This window comes from Crassostrea angulata, chromosome 10 (genome assembly GCF_025612915.1).
Source record: "Crassostrea angulata isolate pt1a10 chromosome 10, ASM2561291v2, whole genome shotgun sequence".
Classification (NCBI taxonomy): Eukaryota; Metazoa; Mollusca; class Bivalvia; order Ostreida; family Ostreidae; genus Magallana; species Magallana angulata.
In genome coordinates, this window is record NC_069120.1 from 45,527,921 (window position 1) to 45,546,235 (window position 18,315).

At 30.6% G+C, this 18,315-nt stretch overlaps 1 protein-coding gene and 1 pseudogene across 1 annotated transcript in view; both read right to left on the reverse strand.

Moving 5' to 3' along the window:
* Window positions 1-300: 300 nt before the first annotated feature.
* LOC128168364 (uncharacterized) lies at window positions 301-2,535 on the reverse strand (annotated as a pseudogene).
* A 6,652-nt stretch (window positions 2,536-9,187) lies between these two features.
* The window catches only part of LOC128168357 (uncharacterized), a 97,645-nt gene continuing 88,517 nt past the window's right edge, over window positions 9,188-18,315 (reverse strand). Inside the window, exons 23-31 of the mRNA XM_052834602.1 lie at window positions 17,319-17,454; window positions 17,076-17,225; window positions 16,779-16,878; window positions 16,508-16,578; window positions 14,999-15,139; window positions 14,398-14,535; window positions 13,833-13,981; window positions 12,022-12,157; window positions 9,188-11,848 (exon numbers count right to left, since the gene is read on the reverse strand). Coding sequence (XP_052690562.1) covers window positions 11,774-11,848; window positions 12,022-12,157; window positions 13,833-13,981; window positions 14,398-14,535; window positions 14,999-15,139; window positions 16,508-16,578; window positions 16,779-16,878; window positions 17,076-17,225; window positions 17,319-17,454 — 1,096 coding nt within the window. The 3' untranslated portion in view covers window positions 9,188-11,773. The remainder of the gene's footprint in view (window positions 11,849-12,021; window positions 12,158-13,832; window positions 13,982-14,397; window positions 14,536-14,998; window positions 15,140-16,507; window positions 16,579-16,778; window positions 16,879-17,075; window positions 17,226-17,318; window positions 17,455-18,315) is intronic.

The following is an 18,315-nucleotide window of genomic DNA, read 5'->3' on the forward strand; positions in this document are numbered from 1 at the left end:
TTATAATATGTGTAAAATTTGTATATTTGTTTGGTTTTATTTTATATAAAAATTGTAAATATAAATCGAATCCTGTTGTGTTTGACTGAACAGTCACGACGGCTGTCGTGACAATCAACTTTGATGTAGAATTTTTTTCTGCCATGTTGCCAAAATAAGTTGAATTTTTTCTTGGTCCCGTTTTACCCTTTAACACTAAACATTAAAATTCTATTATGCTTTTTATCGAATTCATAAATGACTTAGTTTTTATGATAATGTTTATCAACACAAGCATAGGAAATGTTTGACTATACATACCTAACTTTCAATCAAAGGTACATCAAGGTTTGTTATCCAACAGCAAACAGAAAACATCTGGGATGATATTGGCAATAAAGAAAGAGAAAAAACACCATCAAATATATGACAATTTTTAACGCGGCCAATAGGTCTTTCCACATGAATTCTAAATTTAGCAATTTCTTGAGTATTTAAAACTTCTTGAGTTGTAAACTGATTAGGAGAATAACGAAAATGTGGACTATTAAGAGTGCATCCCTTTTCTCTAACATGTCTTTGATGATGATAAAACCCTTGTCTGCCATCACTCCATCGCCCTCTTGCATGAGGTCTAATAGACAGGTGCGCTCAATCATATGTCGGTCTGAACTCTTCCACCAAAGCCTTCTGAAACAAATGAAATCTCACCAGAAGGAGTGATTCCAACAAGAAATTTTAAAGTAGTGTGATGCATGTAATTTGAAAATGACTGATTCTGATTAACCAAAGATTTCAGTACAGTCAAGTATAACTCTTAAATTAGGGAAAAATTTAAAACATGACGGCATATTTCTCTGAATAACATCTCTTGATGAAAAGGGGTTCAGCTCTTAAGTTCCTTGTAGAGTAGGCAAACCCAGGTGGTGAAGTACTAAGAAAATGCACCCACGGACACACCAAACCGCTCTGCCATGTCCTGGACATAAAATCCGACCTAAAGTTATATTTTTTAAAGTTCTATGACATACAAGTCAGAGTCTATGGTTCCTATAAATGAATATGATAGTACATGATAGATACAGATTCATTGCCAGTAATTATGTGTTACCTTCAGCCTCATCATGGTTGCTAAGTATTGGTCGATTGAATCAAGAGCCATGCACCGCCTAGATCCTGTCCTCTCATCGGAGGTTGATGAACTTCCACGCCAGTATACCATCTTCTCGCATTTAGGTGCCAGGTAGCTAAAATATTAATTGTTCATTAGGAACATACAATATTTATATGTACTTATATATATATATATATATATATATATATATATATATATATATATATATATATATATATATATATATATATATATATAGGCCTTAAATCATGAAATTCCAAATTGAGAATTTCAACTCATTTTTTTAATTCTTTCCAATGACCAAAAAATTTAGAATTAAAGAAAACATACTTAAACAGCCACAAAAACACAGCAAAGCTTGGAAGTCCTGTATAGAACTTAGTCATGGCATCATCATCTTTGATTTTTGAAACAGACCATTTGTTGCCCTGCATCCGTCTGAGTTCGAACTTAAATCTCATGTTCTCCTGTAAAAGAGGATCAGGGTCACACTGTACACCTGTAATAATAGAACAAAATCCACTAAATAATATACAACAGTACTTCAAACTTTGAACAAAGTTTATTCTATGGTAGAAGTGAATGAGTTGTTCTCCAATATCAATACCTATGTCTGTAGTCAATCTGACTCCTGTCTCTACATCATCTTCAATCTTCAATATGTCATGGTGGCTGCAAGATCAGAAAGCATCTCTTCCTCCTTATCTGTAAATGTAAACTTCATACAAAGGATGTCTGTATTATTATTAACATCATATAATGTGTAGAAATGAACTAGCTCATCCACTCAATGTTTTGCATATCTGATTTTCAAAGTGATTATTAAAAAACACATAAAAATGATAGTCAATATAAATGGCTCTCACCTTTGCTGTAAGAATGGGCAAACACAGAAAAGCCCAAACTCCTATTCTATTGCTCTCTAGCTCTTTCTTTATTCTCTTCACATTCCTATTGAATATACGTGTTTGCAGTCAATAGATGAAGAAATTGCTAGTTCTAGATTTGTAATTATGTAAAAATCTATATTATTTAAAATGAATATACATAATTTTGAATCAATGATTTAAAGTGAAATTTTACATATAGTGTACATGTAACAACAACAAAAAAGATTATTTATTATTATTTTTTTGTTTATTAATTTTTTTTTTTGTGGTTTATTTAATTTAATACCTATTTTTTTTTCAAACTTACCTTCTGCAGATTTCTTCTTGATACTCTCTCTTCTCTCTCATGATCAACTGTTTTTCCTTGTAAGAGAAGATGGTCGGGGCAGAATTGGCATTATCTGGGTCATCACTATGCCACCCAAACTCAAAATGCTCTGAACAAATGCAGAAAAACTCATTAGGTGCAAAGTTTTTTCTGTTGATTGCCCTAATCCAGGCACGACGCTTTCGAACATATTTGGGAAATATGTAAAGTTTAAAGGAATAAAAACATTTTTACAAATTGCATACACCAGTAGTTAGGGCTATAATTTGTGCAAACAATGTCTAATGACTAAGAATCTGTTTTCTACATTTTCAAAACATGACAAACAATATAATTCATTTGAAAATATGTAAACTCTGTTTGATTCGAATACTGCTTTTCAAATATTGCATCCTTTTTTCATTTTTAAGAAATATTCTTAAAGAAGAGGAGATTTATGGTCCAAAGGTTTTATCAAAAAGTGTTATATGTTTTGTTCTCGAGGTCACTGCATTTTTAATTCAACAATATTCAATAAAGTTTGTTTCTATATTCTTTTCTAAAAATTGCACGTAACTTTAAAATTTTCCATCAAGGTTATATAAATCACACAATAAGAAGATGCCTGCATTTAAGTAGTTTTAAGAAAGATAGATTTATTTTCTATTCGAATCTTTGGGCTGTCCCATATTTGTTCATACCAACTGTTCATTTTTATTTATCTCCAGACGCAAAATCTCGCGTTGTCTCCTGCGAAGCTGTGTAGGCCTATAAGCTTGCTACCAGTTTTAAAGGCTATGCTCAGACAGTTCTTAGCGACATCAGTCCTAACATACAGCAAAATGATCAACAATCAATCAATGTCTTAGTCTCTTGATTTGAGCCCCGAAATCAGCAGAGTTGTACTTAGCCAAACTGAACTATTAAGTGAGAAAGAGCGGAGAAAAACTGGATGATCTGGCGCATGATATCAATTTGCAAGCAAATATGCTTACCCAAATATTACCTCGGAGAGTAGAGCGCTACTCTCGAAAGATTGTTCTATAGATTTTCAGCAGTTCGATGCCTAAGGAAGTTCCAAACTTTTGCAAAATGTGTGTGGTCTTTAATACAATCAGCTCAAATGGTTTAATATGAAAACTTAACACCCTTTTAACTATTTTAACAACATAAAACATAAGTATTATATTAAAGACTAACAGACGTTAACTGGAACAAAATCTTTCGGAACAGTCTTTAATTACTTTAACGGAGAAGCAAAAGGAAAATGAAGATATAAGAAGAAATGGATTTAAAGGACAATGTATTAGGTCAAGAGCAAAGCGGATTGAGGAGGTTGAAATCCATTATAATATTTTATTAACTTGGAATGTAGAAATTATATATTGAAAATAATACTAATGGTTGAAAGAGAGGATGGTTCCCATACTAGCTCACAAGTAGAAATTTTGAATGAAACAAAGACTTTTCACGAAAAACTGTATAAACGTAGAGAATCTTTTGCATCTATTACTATTCAAGAAAAGTTAAATATTTATGATGATCCAAAATTAAGCAACAAAGAGTAAAAGCAAGATAACTTGTGCTGAAGTACTCATTTTCTTTAAAAAAAAATGAAAAATGACAAGAGTCCAGGGCCTAATGGTTTTAGTTTTGAGTTTTTTAAAAGTTTTTTTGGAAGGGTATTTGAACTTTTGTTACAAGAGCAATCAATGAATCATAAAAACAACTACAATTCTCACGTCCAAACATGTTAAGCATGAGAGCATGTATACCTAAGGCAGGGAAACCTAAGCAGTTTTTTTAGAACCAGCGTCCTATCAGTTTATTAAATATAGTATATAAATTAGCTTCAGGTTGTATTGCTAAAAGAATAAAAACTGCCCTTGATAAATTAATAAACAGAGACCAGACAGGATTTCTAAAAGGCAGATTTATAGGTGAAAATATGAGACTCGTCTATGATGTTATGCACTTTACTGAATACATTAATAGACCTTACCTTTTTTTTTACTTAATCTCTTGGAACTTTATATACACCGTTTTAGAATTCTTAACTTTGGACCATCAATAAGAAGGTGGATAAAAACTGTTTATAATGGTATCAAAATGTGTGTCATTCAAAATGGACACATCTCAGAGTATATATATCTAGAAGTGGTTGTAGACAAGGTGATCCAATATCTACATATTTGTTTCTGCTGTGTGCTGAAATCTTAGACATAATTAAAAGAAATAACAAAAACATTAAGGGTATAGTAATTGATGGAGAGGAATATAAACTTTCTCCATATGCATACGACACATCTGTAATATTCGATGGTTCACCAACATCTGTAGATGGCATTCTCTAAGACTTAGATTATTTTATTTTATTTCAAGTATTTATTTTTCAAAAACTAAAATGATTTTGATAGGAAATAACAAATTTTCAAATGAAGTTTTCATCACTCAGGATGGAAACTCGACTGGAAAAATAATACTTTTGGTATGCTTGGAATAAAATTCTCGGTAAATTTGTCAGACATGGTTGACCTAAATTAATTACCAAAGCTGGTCGAGATTAAAAAAAATACTTAAACAATAGAAAGTAAGAAGGACGACCCCAATAGGCAGACTTACTTTCCTTAAGACACTAATTATACCAAAATTAAACTACTGAAATCTTGCATTGTCAATGGCTAAAGATAATTTTTAAAAGATCTTGAGAGCGAAATGTTTGAATTGAAGTTAAAAAAGACACTGTTTTTCAAGATTATAGATATGGGGGGTTGAAGATGATCGACTATAGGAAATTTATAACCGCATTAAAATCCAAATTGATCAGAAGAATACTACATTAAAATAGCAAATGGGTTACGTTACTCGAGTCAATAATTCATTGTAATACTGGTAATCTGTGGAAAGGGGGATCTTCGTTTGTTTTTGACATATGTAAGACTATTACAAATGCTTTCTGGAAGGAGGTTTTTCTATGTTAATAAAAAATACTAGTAAAATAAAAATGAACATTTGGTATGAACAAATATGGGACAGCCCAAAGATTCGAATAGAAAATAAATCTATCTTTCTTAAAAACTACTTAAATGCAGGCATCTTCTTATTGTGTGATTTATATAACCTCGATGGAAAATTTTAAAGTTACGTGCAATTTTTAGAAAAGAATATAAACACAAACTTCATTGAATATTGTGGAATTAAAAAGGCAGTGACCTCGAGAACAAAACATATAACACTTTTTGATAAAACCTTTGGACCACAAATCCCCTCTTCTTTAAGAATGTTTCTTAAAAATGAAAAAAAGGATGCCAAGATATGTATCAATTACAGGTAAAAAATGGTAAGCAAGTCTTCCTTTTCAAGTTACACAGGAAACAAATGGCTTCAATTCCAAGTACTCCATAAAATAGTTCCATTAAGTAAATATCTCTTCAAGTTAAATATGTTGAATTCTTCATCATGCACTCTTTGCAATAACTACATAGAAACAATTGGACACCTTTTTTTATGATTGTGTACATGTAAAAGAGCTTTGGATTAAGATAGAAGAATGGATGCTAAATACATTTAATATATATTTGTTTGTTTTGATAAAATATCTGTCTTGATTAGAAAATATACCAATAGAAATATTTATAGATTGCGAAATTTATTTATTCTTACTGTCAAACAGTATATTTTTGCATATAAATACAAACAAACGACAACTCAATCATTGTATTTTGGTTGTCTAGAGAAAATGACAAAAGATAGGTTTTATTTAGATTTGTAATAAATCATAATTGTCTATTATTGTAAAATGTCATCACACACACACACACACACACACACACACACACACACACACACACACACACACACACACACACACACACACACACACACATATATATATATATATATATATATAGTTTTTGAAATATATATATATATATATATATATATATATATATATATATATATATATATATATATATATATATATATATATATATATATATATATATTTCAAAAACTATATCTGTTTAGAATTTCTCTTTTAGCAGAAACATAAAACCACCCAACCCCCATTTACTCATCCCCTTTATTTATCCTCTTCATTAACCTCAATCTCACTGCATGTATATAAACAATTATGTTATGCATGCTTATGTCTACATTGTGCGAAGTTAAATATTTATGCTTAAGTGTATATATGAATAGTCTTAGATAGGCATAGTTTTGTATATGTATCTTTTTTTTACTGTATTATACTTAAAACAAAATACTGAAAGCAGAGATTATGTACGTAATCTATGTTGATATGTGATTTGACATTGATATAAATAAAAAAACAACCAGACGTTTAAATATGCTCAATGGATTTAGCAGGTTGTTTTTTTTAAATTTTATTTTTTTAGCAATAACTTGTGTACGGTTTTCTTTACATTGGTGGAGAAAAAACAGATTTTCGTTATAAACTAAAAAAAGAACTGAACGTGTTGTTGCTAAAGAGAACTATGAATCATTAAAAAACTTAGCATTTCGTACTTTTTGAAAAAAAAGAACAGCGATCATTTTTTATCAAAATGAATTGAATAAAAATAAATTCCGATTGTGCGAGGGTTAAAAGGAGTTAAGAACTCACTTTTGAGAGTTAAGAACTCACTTCACCTTCTGGATCCTCAACAATCAATTTAAAAAAATAATATTTACATGAATAAATTCCAACTAAAAATGCATCAAATTTTCCTTATTTGTCAGCTTCTTAATTAAAGCAACGGTTTTCACTTTTTTAATAGCTTTATAGCACTGTTAGAGTACCTTACAGAAAGAACCTCCCTGAACATGAGCATCGTACTGATTGTTGTAGATGTATGTGTGTTTGTCCGTAGGAATGTGAACATTATCAGAGTAGATTGGTGGATGACATGTTATCTGTGAAACTAAACAAAAACCTAAGGCTAATTGTTAGTTATATTGCAGCTGTAATACCAAAGACATATACAATAAAATATGACTTTTTTTAGTTTTAAACATACGCTGGAATTTTTACGTGAAATCTAAAATACTAAATCAAAAGACAAATTCTTAGTGAAAAAGGGATTGTTAAACACAGAAAGGTATATTTCTCTTCATGTATGTAACAGTTGTAAGAACTTCGTGAAAATATATAACAAGAGGCAGAATCAAATAAGTAACATTTATTTTGATATTCTAATGGTTGATTGCTCACATAGTATATGTGTAGAGAATGCACAGTTATTGAAAAGTTGACAGTAATACTAAAATTTATCAAAAGCAAACCATTAAAAAAAATACATAATGCCTAGTATGATTCCCTCTTTTTCGTACGGAAACTTTAGTAAATTCATAGCTCTATAGAAACTAACATGACTGAAATCGACACACCCCGTTATTGATTGGTCGAAAACTACAAAGGCCAAAGAAACATCACATACTGCACGAAATAATTATGATAATATCAGGCTAAAATTTTAATTAGAAATATTTGGCTTTTTCTTTTATCTTAAAGGGTACCTGCAGCCCCGCCTATATGAAATTTATGTCATAGAATTTATTTACTAGAATTCAATGAAAAAACGCATAGAAATCGATGCACAAATAACGGAGTTTCGCCGTTTCAAAGTGGCTTTTTCTACCTGCTTTTGGAAATCCAATCAAGATAAAATAGAATTAGGCGATAACGAGGTTTCAGCGGAAGTGACGTTACAAGGTCAAAATTAGGGAAATTTCCTAACAAAGCTATACAAAATAAAATCGATTTAACAGCCAAAATGATTGATATAGGTCTGGTGTTTTGATGTATCTAGTTACTTTGAGTATTGTAGATTTAGAAATTTGTTCCCGTATACTTTTTGTTTAAGTCAGATTTCTTTTATAGGATTTTAAAATATGCTATTCGTTTCGCCTTTTTACCGATGATAACGATTTATCTTAATACACGTGTATGGGCAGCTGGACGTTCATTATTCAGGTTTGTTTTTGTTTTGTTTTGTTTTTTACATAAAAACTCTTCACACACGAATGATCCGAGACAATGACACAGGTTAACAGATAAACGAACGAAGCTACTGCTCCAGACACGTGTACAGGCGTATGTCTGGGAATGTATACACATGGTAAACGGGTCTGGTGAACAATGGGGGTTTAACACCTCTAGACTGATAAATTAATTTGTGTATAATAAGCTGCTTAAATTTTGTCAGATAAAACAGAAACATAAATTCGATTGTGTAAAATCAGCTTATAAATGTGAACTTATTCCAACAATCAGTGGTTAAAGAATCATCCGTGCATGAGACTATAAACAAGTAACTAATGTTCAAAATAGTTACTTATCTAAGCTCTTTAAAAATGACACGCTTTACAATTCAGCAATTGTAAAAAAGTTTTTTTTAATGTAATCAACTAATTATTTCGGCAGTAATTATGTTGATCATTAATTTGGTCTTAATTTCTTATTTAATAAAGTGCAACTTTCTTTCGAGCGCTATGGTCAGCAATATTATACTCCAGATAGCTTTAATTGTTATAATGACACCTAATCATTATATGAAATCAGAATAAACTTGAAAATTTTGAAAAAGGATGTTTAAAAAAGTGTAAAATAAAATAATCGTATTTTTAAAGGATACGAGACAGACTTCATAATGCAGCCATCTTGATTCGTTTATGATCTTGTTGTTGTTAAAATGTGCATGCTATTTTGATTGTTATTGGTCCAAAATTGATTGATTGTCATATAGCTACATAGACTGTGAATTTATATGCAAAATGTGTTAAATATTTGACTAAATTCATAAAGCAAACAATTATCCGAATTCGGTATTTTTGTACGATAATTTAAAAATAAATGAAAATAAAAACTCAAACAACAGTACGGTATATTTAGTCATCTATGGTTGATAAAGAAATACAAAAAACCAGAAACAACTATTCATACAACGATAAAACAATGCAAGATAAGAAATAGTTCTCATACATCGATTTTCTTGTTTCGCATGTAGTGGTGTTGACCCCGTGACGTCACAGATCACATCCCGCCAAATCAGCTTGATTGAAATTTTCAGGATGATGTTTTTTTTCACATAGATCTCTATGATATCAAACATTGACCGGAACTGCAGGTACCCTTAAAGTACTGATGTACATTAACAGTATTTAAGTTAATTTTACAAACTTTTTACAATCAATTTATTAATAGAAAAATGTAAATATAAACAAAATGCTTTCTTCGCGGGTTATGCATTTTTCCTGCAATATCGCCACCTTCATATTCCGCATGAATCACCAAAAGTGAAAATATGATATATAAGTTAAAATATCATTGAGTGGCATTTTTTTTTCGTTAAAAGTTGTGAAAATTATTGCTTGCTATAATGTGTACTGTATTAAAGATTAAGTATATCGTTGAGTACATGTTCAGTTTGAAGGATTTATTCCTCCGAAGTCGAGACAATAAGAAACAGATACAAATAGTAACATAAACTGAACAAATGTATCAAAATATACCATTGCGCATAATTTCACCTAAATTGACATTCTCTGAGTAGACATAGTTCTATTCAACACATAAAAAAAATTATTGATCAAATTAGTTTTAGAAGAAAAATCAAATGTCTTATGTTTATTCTTTATATTAAAATATATACGTGTTCCTAAAATATGATTTTGAATTATTTGGGTATAGTTTTTAATTCATAAAACGTATAGGTCAATGTGCAACAATTTATATACTAATTATAATAAAATTTAACATAAATAAAAAATCAAAATGAGGAGTTGAATTTTTGAAGAATTTATGTTAAATTACATGTAATATCTAAACAGTTCTTTTTCCATGTCAGTTGTCAAGTTTAACGGAGAAGGAAAGCTTTGGAAGTCTCATAGCATTCTACCAAATTAAATAAGTATGTTGCTCTTCAAGTAAATAAAGACAACTAATAAGCAAATACTGAAGAAAACCGAAAGGCATAGCAACAGTTTAATTATTGAATGAATAATTAGGTGAATGTCAGGATGAGTTACTGTCGACAACACTGAAAAATAAGCCTTATTAAGGACACCCTTTCCGCAGAATAAAAGAAATGTTTTACTTAACAATGGCTAACATCCTGTAAATTTATATTATTTGTAATTACTTTGTAGCATTTCTCTCCTTGTGCCCCGGTTTGTTTTTTTAAAAGTCCTATAAATACTATTGGGGCTTTTTTGTAAATTGTTTAAGATGTAAATATTTCATGCTTTTCATGTACATGTAGCTTTTTTTTGTTTTAAACATATTGTCATGTTTTTCATGAATAATTTGTGCACAAATTCTTACCACTTTTACTGTGAGGAATTGCAAAAAGATATTGATGAAAAACTAACTCCCTTAAACATGAAAATCTACTTTTCTTAACATTTTATTTTTATACAAAGTATTAATTTTTATTAAGGATGTTATTTTTCACTTTCAGAAAAGTAGGTCAATGACCTACTTTTTGAGTTAATGGTTATTGAATATTTATTGAAAAATCAAGAAAAATCCCATATAATTTTACACTACGATTGAGATTTTCTTAATTATAAAAATATTACAAATAATAAAACACTTTAAACAATAAAATACAGTTTATGAATGGTAGTAGCACTAAATAAGTACACAGCAGCAAGATTTCAGCAACAATTTTAAGAAACAATCCAGTCCGAATTTCCTCTATCAGTTTTATAATCCCTATCTATTTTTGATCCAGTTTTACAAAAAATTGAATGATGACAATACAAAAACAATTATAGTATTGAACTACTTATACTGACATTATTCTGATGGCATCAAATTTATATGAGGTCAATGATCAACATTTTGATGTCTTTTATCGTTTTCAAGGATTTTTCAATATTTTTATAATTCTTGCCATAAGATTATTTTGATGAATAAGTGAGGTAAAACCAACGGAAAATATGCAAAATTACATATACTTAAATATAATATCCTAACTTTTAATGTTAGACTACTGCCAAAAACCTTTAGCAGAAAACAGAATCTGCAAAATTTAGTTCGAATTTCCTGTTTGGCTAAAATATTGATTGTTTTGTCAATAATAATTCATTTCATAAATACTTTTTATGTTTAGAACCAATTTTACTCATTACATTAAACTTTATAACAATCGGAATTTGAGAACTCAAACCCTGAGTATATAACACCCTTAAAGCTTAGGTACAAAATTAAAGGCAGAAAAAACTTGCCACTTGCAATACTTTAAAATTTTAAAGTTTTTTATACTTTTTTCACTATATCTACAACTGCATGCGTATTTAAAATGTTTAAGCGTCCTCCTATTTCATGAAGAATTTGCGAAACTTTTTTTTTATTCTATACACATATAAAAATAGAAAAAGTGTATGTACATGGCACACTGCTATAACATTGATAAACGTGATTTCAGCAATATAAACAAGTTTCTGTATAAATGTCTACTGGAAGTTGGAATAATCATCAAACTGTTTCAAAAATTCCAAAACAACATGGTGACAGAACTTGAACTGTTCCTAAAAGAATATATAAGGATGAAAAACAAATTATTTACACAATAAAGCAAATAAATCACATTTATATGTTATTAATAAAATTAACAATAGCTTAATTACATGCAAATTGCTTTCTTGCAATGTATTATTAGTTGCTTTTTCATAAATTCTTGAAAATAATCTTTCTTAATTACCAAATTCGGAATCATGCTTGGTCGAATACTGCGTATCTGTTGAATCACGTGATGTATAGCTACATCTTGTTCTATCTTCATCCTTTCCAAAACAACCTGCATGACACAAAACAACCCACTCTTTTCGGCTCCATTCCTAAAAAAATTGTATATTACCTCTCAACATTTCATGGAATAATTAAAACTCTAGCGAACGACAGGAGAGGTCTAATAATTTATAGTTGGTAGGATTGTTTTTAACAATTAAAACAAATCTTAATAGCGAGCGCAGCTCGCCGGCGCGCAGCGCCGGCGCGAAGCGAGCTCTACCGGCAAGGCGTGTGTGAATAGAAAATTCGGACTATTTGCACATTCATTCAACGGATTTTTTTGGCGTCAGTAAATCGGACCAGTAATGCCTTGTTTTAATCGTCCCAGTAGTTCCCTGTAATTATGGTTTCCAATTTCACACTCTCACGAGAACAAGATAAAAGACTATGTACATGCATTGTAAATAACACAACGCCAATTTCCATTACATGTACTTTTAAGACTAACGGAGTTATCGTCCTTTCGAGTGACGTCACAATGGATTTCTTGCACATTGATCCGACAGAATTTTTCGGAGTCAGTAAATTTCGACCCACAATGCAATTCCTCAATGTCGGCTGATCTCACTAGACTGGATACCATCTCGCGAGAATCAAAGTAAAACTTTTGAGAAATAGATAAATTGTGTAATTTCCAGAACATCATGCTTTTTAAGTAAACAATCAATATTTTCTAGTGTGTTTTCAAAGAGACAGACTACACTTGACCGACGTGAACTTTGACGTCACAATAAGGGGAAACAACTCTAAGTAGTTATTGTAAATCTGCTGAAATATAAATACCAAAATCTTCTCAAAATCTTGCAGAGCTAACGAATCGAGACATTTCTTCAGAGATAGGAAACAGCTGTAACTTGCTCTCATTTGGATGAATGCTCACATTTATTTTATTCACTGTATTTACGGTAATTTCCAGGAACGTTTTTTTAAATGGGGCGTGGCAACATCATTCAAAAAATCTTCACAAGCAAAAAGAAAAAAAAAATTCTCAAAATCAGGAAAATTCTAATCGGGGTGAGGAATGGGGAGTGCGTGGTATGCCTTTAGCTCTTTAGCTGCTCAAAATTGTCTTTATTTTCACTACTATTTACGGTATTACATGCTACCGGGGGATCCATTTTCCTTATGTGATCAACAAATTTTTTTATACGTAAATTTGATTTCGTTTTAAACGGGGGAGGGGGGATTCTGTGATAAGTCAATTTTTATTTGTTTAAGAAAAATGTCTGCTGCAAGAAAAGAGGAAATATTATGTTAAAACATTATGTTAAAATCTTTATTATTCAACAACATTTTATCTGAGATAAATTCTATACTGGCGTGCGACCAGTCTGATCAAAATCAGATTTTTGATCCGCTCCGACAAATTCTGATGTCGCTACACTTTGTTCAGCGACTATCAGAATTTCGGGGCGTTATTAAGATCTGATTTTAATCAGATTGGTATATAAATAAATAAAAAATCTTATGAATTATGAATAATGAAAATTTACTGGAAATTGGTATATTTATTTTATTTTGCATTCTTCATTTACGTGTACTTTACGTCACTACTTGTATTTTTATTGATTTATCATAATTCATTTTTGATCACCTGCTGCGCTCGCCCCAACGGTCGCACCGTAAAACATATTATCGGTTGATTTCAAAGTCTTCATATTGAAATTAACAATTCATTTAATTGCTTTTAAACTGTTCTTTTGGATAACTGGCACAACTTACATGCAGTGGACAACGAGGGGACCAGAGTTGTTCCGGTCATGATGCAGTTCCACGTCGTTGATCAACTTTAAAAATGACAAAACCGAAGTTGGAACAGTTGAAGAATCTGGCCAGAAATGGCATTGAAATAGTCGAAGTTTTCTCTCATCCTACAATAAGTGAAATCCAGGTTTTACCTTTAGTACTGACACCAGTGTAGTATTCATTCGAATTTGTATTTTTTCTATGTAAGCTAGTAATACCTATTTTTTGTCAGGGAGATCCGTTTTGTTTTTTACTTATATACATGTATTTTGTTTCGTAGACAACAGTTTCTGCGTCTTCCAACCAAATTTGGCGCAGTAAGTAATGTTTCCATGAGCAAGAATTGTCCCATTTTTAATAAATGACCCTATTTTGAATTGTACTCCGCCTGATTAACCGAATTTATTACATTGTAGAAACAACAAGCTTTAGTGTTGCCTTGGTCGGTCAAAAAGCTTTTAACATAAGTAACATTTTAACATATGTAATTGCTAAAACGTTTATATCGTTTACAAATATAAGAGCTTCACTACATGTGTACCTCGTTTTGTCCCTCTTTGTGGCAACAAAGGTCAACTATGGTAAAATCTTTCCCTTCTGTAAAGCTTTTCTTAGTTACCCGAAAAGGGCCAAACTCAGAAACAGCATTCAAATCTGGTGGCCAATACTTCCCGATATTCTTCAAAAACAAGGATATTATACCAATGTGAGAATGTAAAAAGATGCAAATTATATATATTTTGATCATAATCATACAAGCTTTAATACTCATAATGTTTTTTTTTTCAATATTTCCATTATGTGCAGAGGAAAGAAAGTATAAAGTCGATATACAAAATAAGAAAATAAATCAATCAATTTTGAACGAATAGAGTTGATCCGTATTCTTTTAACTGTTAGTAGTAATTCCGAAATAACATTTTATGATCGCATACATTCATGTTAGAACTTCATTTTAAAAAATGTAACCGAAATTCATCATGATTTGATATCAAACTGAAAAAACAAAACAATCGAACGTTTCCTTTTTAACAATCAATATCATTAAAGTACATGATTGTGAATCAAACATAGATAATAAAAAATTATAATGTACATCGTAAACAAATATATATTTTCTTAAATTAATATAATTATTGTACCTCTTTAGGTTTGTCTGAGCTGCATTGATTCAACATGACAATGGTTGATACTTCCTGTTCATACAGAAGTCGCCAAAAGTCTACAACTGTGTCTTTGAGAGGCATCTGTGTAGCTATGAAAGAACGCTTACTCTTGTAGGCCTGTGAAAAGAATATAACTGATATATTTTTCATGTTACTTAAATGTGTTTTACCTGTATACATAGATAGTCAAAATAATGTGTCATTTAAAGATCTTCGAATTCTAGATCTCCTTTATGAAGCAAGTCTATCCACATGATTGCTGTAGTATACTCTTTCCCGAGTTTTTGCTTCCAACACTTTTCGCTTTATATTAAGATAATAATAAATACCTTTTTGCTAAAACTACGTTCATCTACTAATATGAAAAATGTCCAGATTATCTGTTTTGAAACTCCCCCTCTAGCGCTTCAGGTTTCAATACATATCCCAAAATAGAATGTCTACGAGGATTTTGCATTGCATCAGCCATTAACAAGCCCGGTTGATAATGTTTAAAAATTGCTCGAGGTGTCCAGAGTACTTCCGAATGGAGAAAAGATGTTAAAATTTCCCATTAAAAATCTCCGTAAGAAATTTATTTTCGTTCCTGTAATTTGTCAATAAAGATATCTTGGGTATTTTCCATTTCATCGATTTCAACTGTATTTCTTTCACAGGTATATATGTGTATTTTCATTATGAATTACCAAAAAGTGATGGAAGCAATAACTTGGGACAGACCGTAGATATGACACACAAGAGTAGTTCGATTCTAAAATTAAAGCTTGCAGAACGTGCGAGTAAAAATAAACAGTGTCGCTTAGTGATTAGTACTAAGTAAATGTATAAATGATATTTACATGTCACATGTGTTTTCAAATAAAAACCGAACCCAAGAATATTTTTCTATTAGACTTGCAAATATGATAAATGAATCAGTATCATATTTAATGTTCACTCAAAATACATTTAGTTATAATGAGGGGCGGACAATGAGCTTCAAATTAATCGCACATACATGTAGAATTGAGCGTTTCTTTGTCATGCCAGTGAAAACACGAGACTTACGGAAAATATCAGAAAGAGAACTCTTTTTTAATGTCAAGTGCTCTAGTTGGTTCGTATTTTTCTGCATATTAAATGATTAATGGACCAGTATTATATTTCATGCTCAGTCAATATTCCTTTAGTTATAATGAGGGGCGAGCAAGGGCCTTCAAATCAATATCATAGAGACCTGAGGGTTTCTTTGTTATGTCAGTTTTACACGAGACTTACGTAAAAGATTAGCAAGAGAGCAAATCATTTTAATGTTAAGTGGTCGGGTAGGTTGATCAATTTTAAATGTTCATATTTTAACGACAGTATAATATGTTGTGATCTGCGATCAAATACACAATGCAACGATCTTCCGCAAATGTATTATGTATTTAGATATACATTCTAAGTATTACGTTATGTCAATTTTACTTCCTCACGAACAGTTTGCATTGTAGTAAACATTACCGGTAAAAAAACTGCATTGATGTAAATAGGGTTGTTTTCTTCATCCCGAATTTCAGGCATCTCAGAATCAACTAAATATAAAAAACAAATTTATGAGAAGTATAAGATATTTAAAATCAATTCGTTGGTTCATAATTTCATTCGTATTACCTGTAATTATAGGAGGATTTACCTTCGTAATACCTGTGATTATAAGATGATTTACCTTCGTATTACCTGTGATTATAAGATGATTTACCTTTGTATTACCTGTAATTATAGGGCTGTTTACCTGGTAAGATATTACTGTATCGGTTTTTCTTTCTGTTTGTAGAGATTTTGGCCATGCTGTAGGCGGATTCGGGTAATGTCGATAAAGCTACATTAAGGTTCTATAATTAAGACATTAAAAAAATAATAAACAGCATATCAGAGATGTAACTCGTATTATGAAAAGGTAACGTAAAATTTGATCTAGCCTCAGTATTTTTATCTTTTTACCTCAGACGATCCCACTGTATAGTTTAGTATTTTGTATTGTTTCAAAATAATGCTTTGAATATAATCATAATGAAATACGTCTACTTACCTCAAAATTCAAATCAATATTTCGTTTTCCGGTTTCGACATCTACTTTGAACAAATCTTCGTATATTTGAGGAAATTTTGAAGCTGAAGGGTCTGATGAAGTACACATGAGAGCCTCTAGAGTTGCATTATGTAAAAACTTATATTGTTCCTGTTTCAAAAAACAAAGTTTAAACAATGAACAAAGAAGTTATAGATGACAAAAATTACTGTTTTAATCCAATAACATATTGTAATACTATACCAGGGTTTGAACCATGTTCAATCGTTGACGTCTCAAAGTCTCTACACATTCAAACACGTCGACGTATCCTGATTCTTTGGCTTGTTGGACGAGGTAGTTCAATGCTATGAATGTACCGGTCCTACCTATTCCAGCGCTATGTAGGACACATAAAAATAAGAATTGAAAGGAGAAATCTACGGATTTCTTATCAAATTCATAAAGCTTGACATTTTTTTAAATACAATATGTAAGACTTAAATACTAATTATAGGTATTCCGAAATAAAGAATAAAAAATTATTTTTGATGATTTATTTCAGAATATATTCTTAAGATAAAATTAAAATAAGCAACCAAAAACTATATTTGTAATTCATTAACAGCTGTCATAACTATGCTTAGCTACAAATCAACATTTCTATTCAGGTTGCTCACTACATCATGAAATATTTTCTCAAATCAGTAGAAAATTTCTTGATTATGATAGATATCATAATGGATAAGAAGTATTCAAAAAATGTGCAATTTTGAAGAAAAAATACATTTTCAATAATTTAATTCAATCAACATGAACAAAAGCTCCAGGCGGATTCGAACTCATGGTCTGCGGTTCAGAAACCCAATACCTTATCCACTGAGCTGCGACGATAAACAAAACAATTGAACGATATAAACAAATTAACAACACATTTAAATCGCCATCTTGTGATGTAGTGTCTTCAAAAGTATAAGTGAAGGTGTAGTGAGGTACCTTAAATCATTTTCATCACTATTCGTGACCTAGTATGTTTTCTGTAAAACAACATTTATTCGTGTGGGAAAAATTCATTACTATGCATACCTTACATATGCTCTTGATACATGTATTTAACAATATGTACTTATTCGAATATCTTTGTAATCTTTACTTATTTTCTACATCACCTGGCTTTAAAAAATGAATTCTTATTGTAGAGAAAGCAGTTCTACGCTTTTTAAAGTTTTCACCGAGTGTTTCTTGATATTTTGTTTAAAAA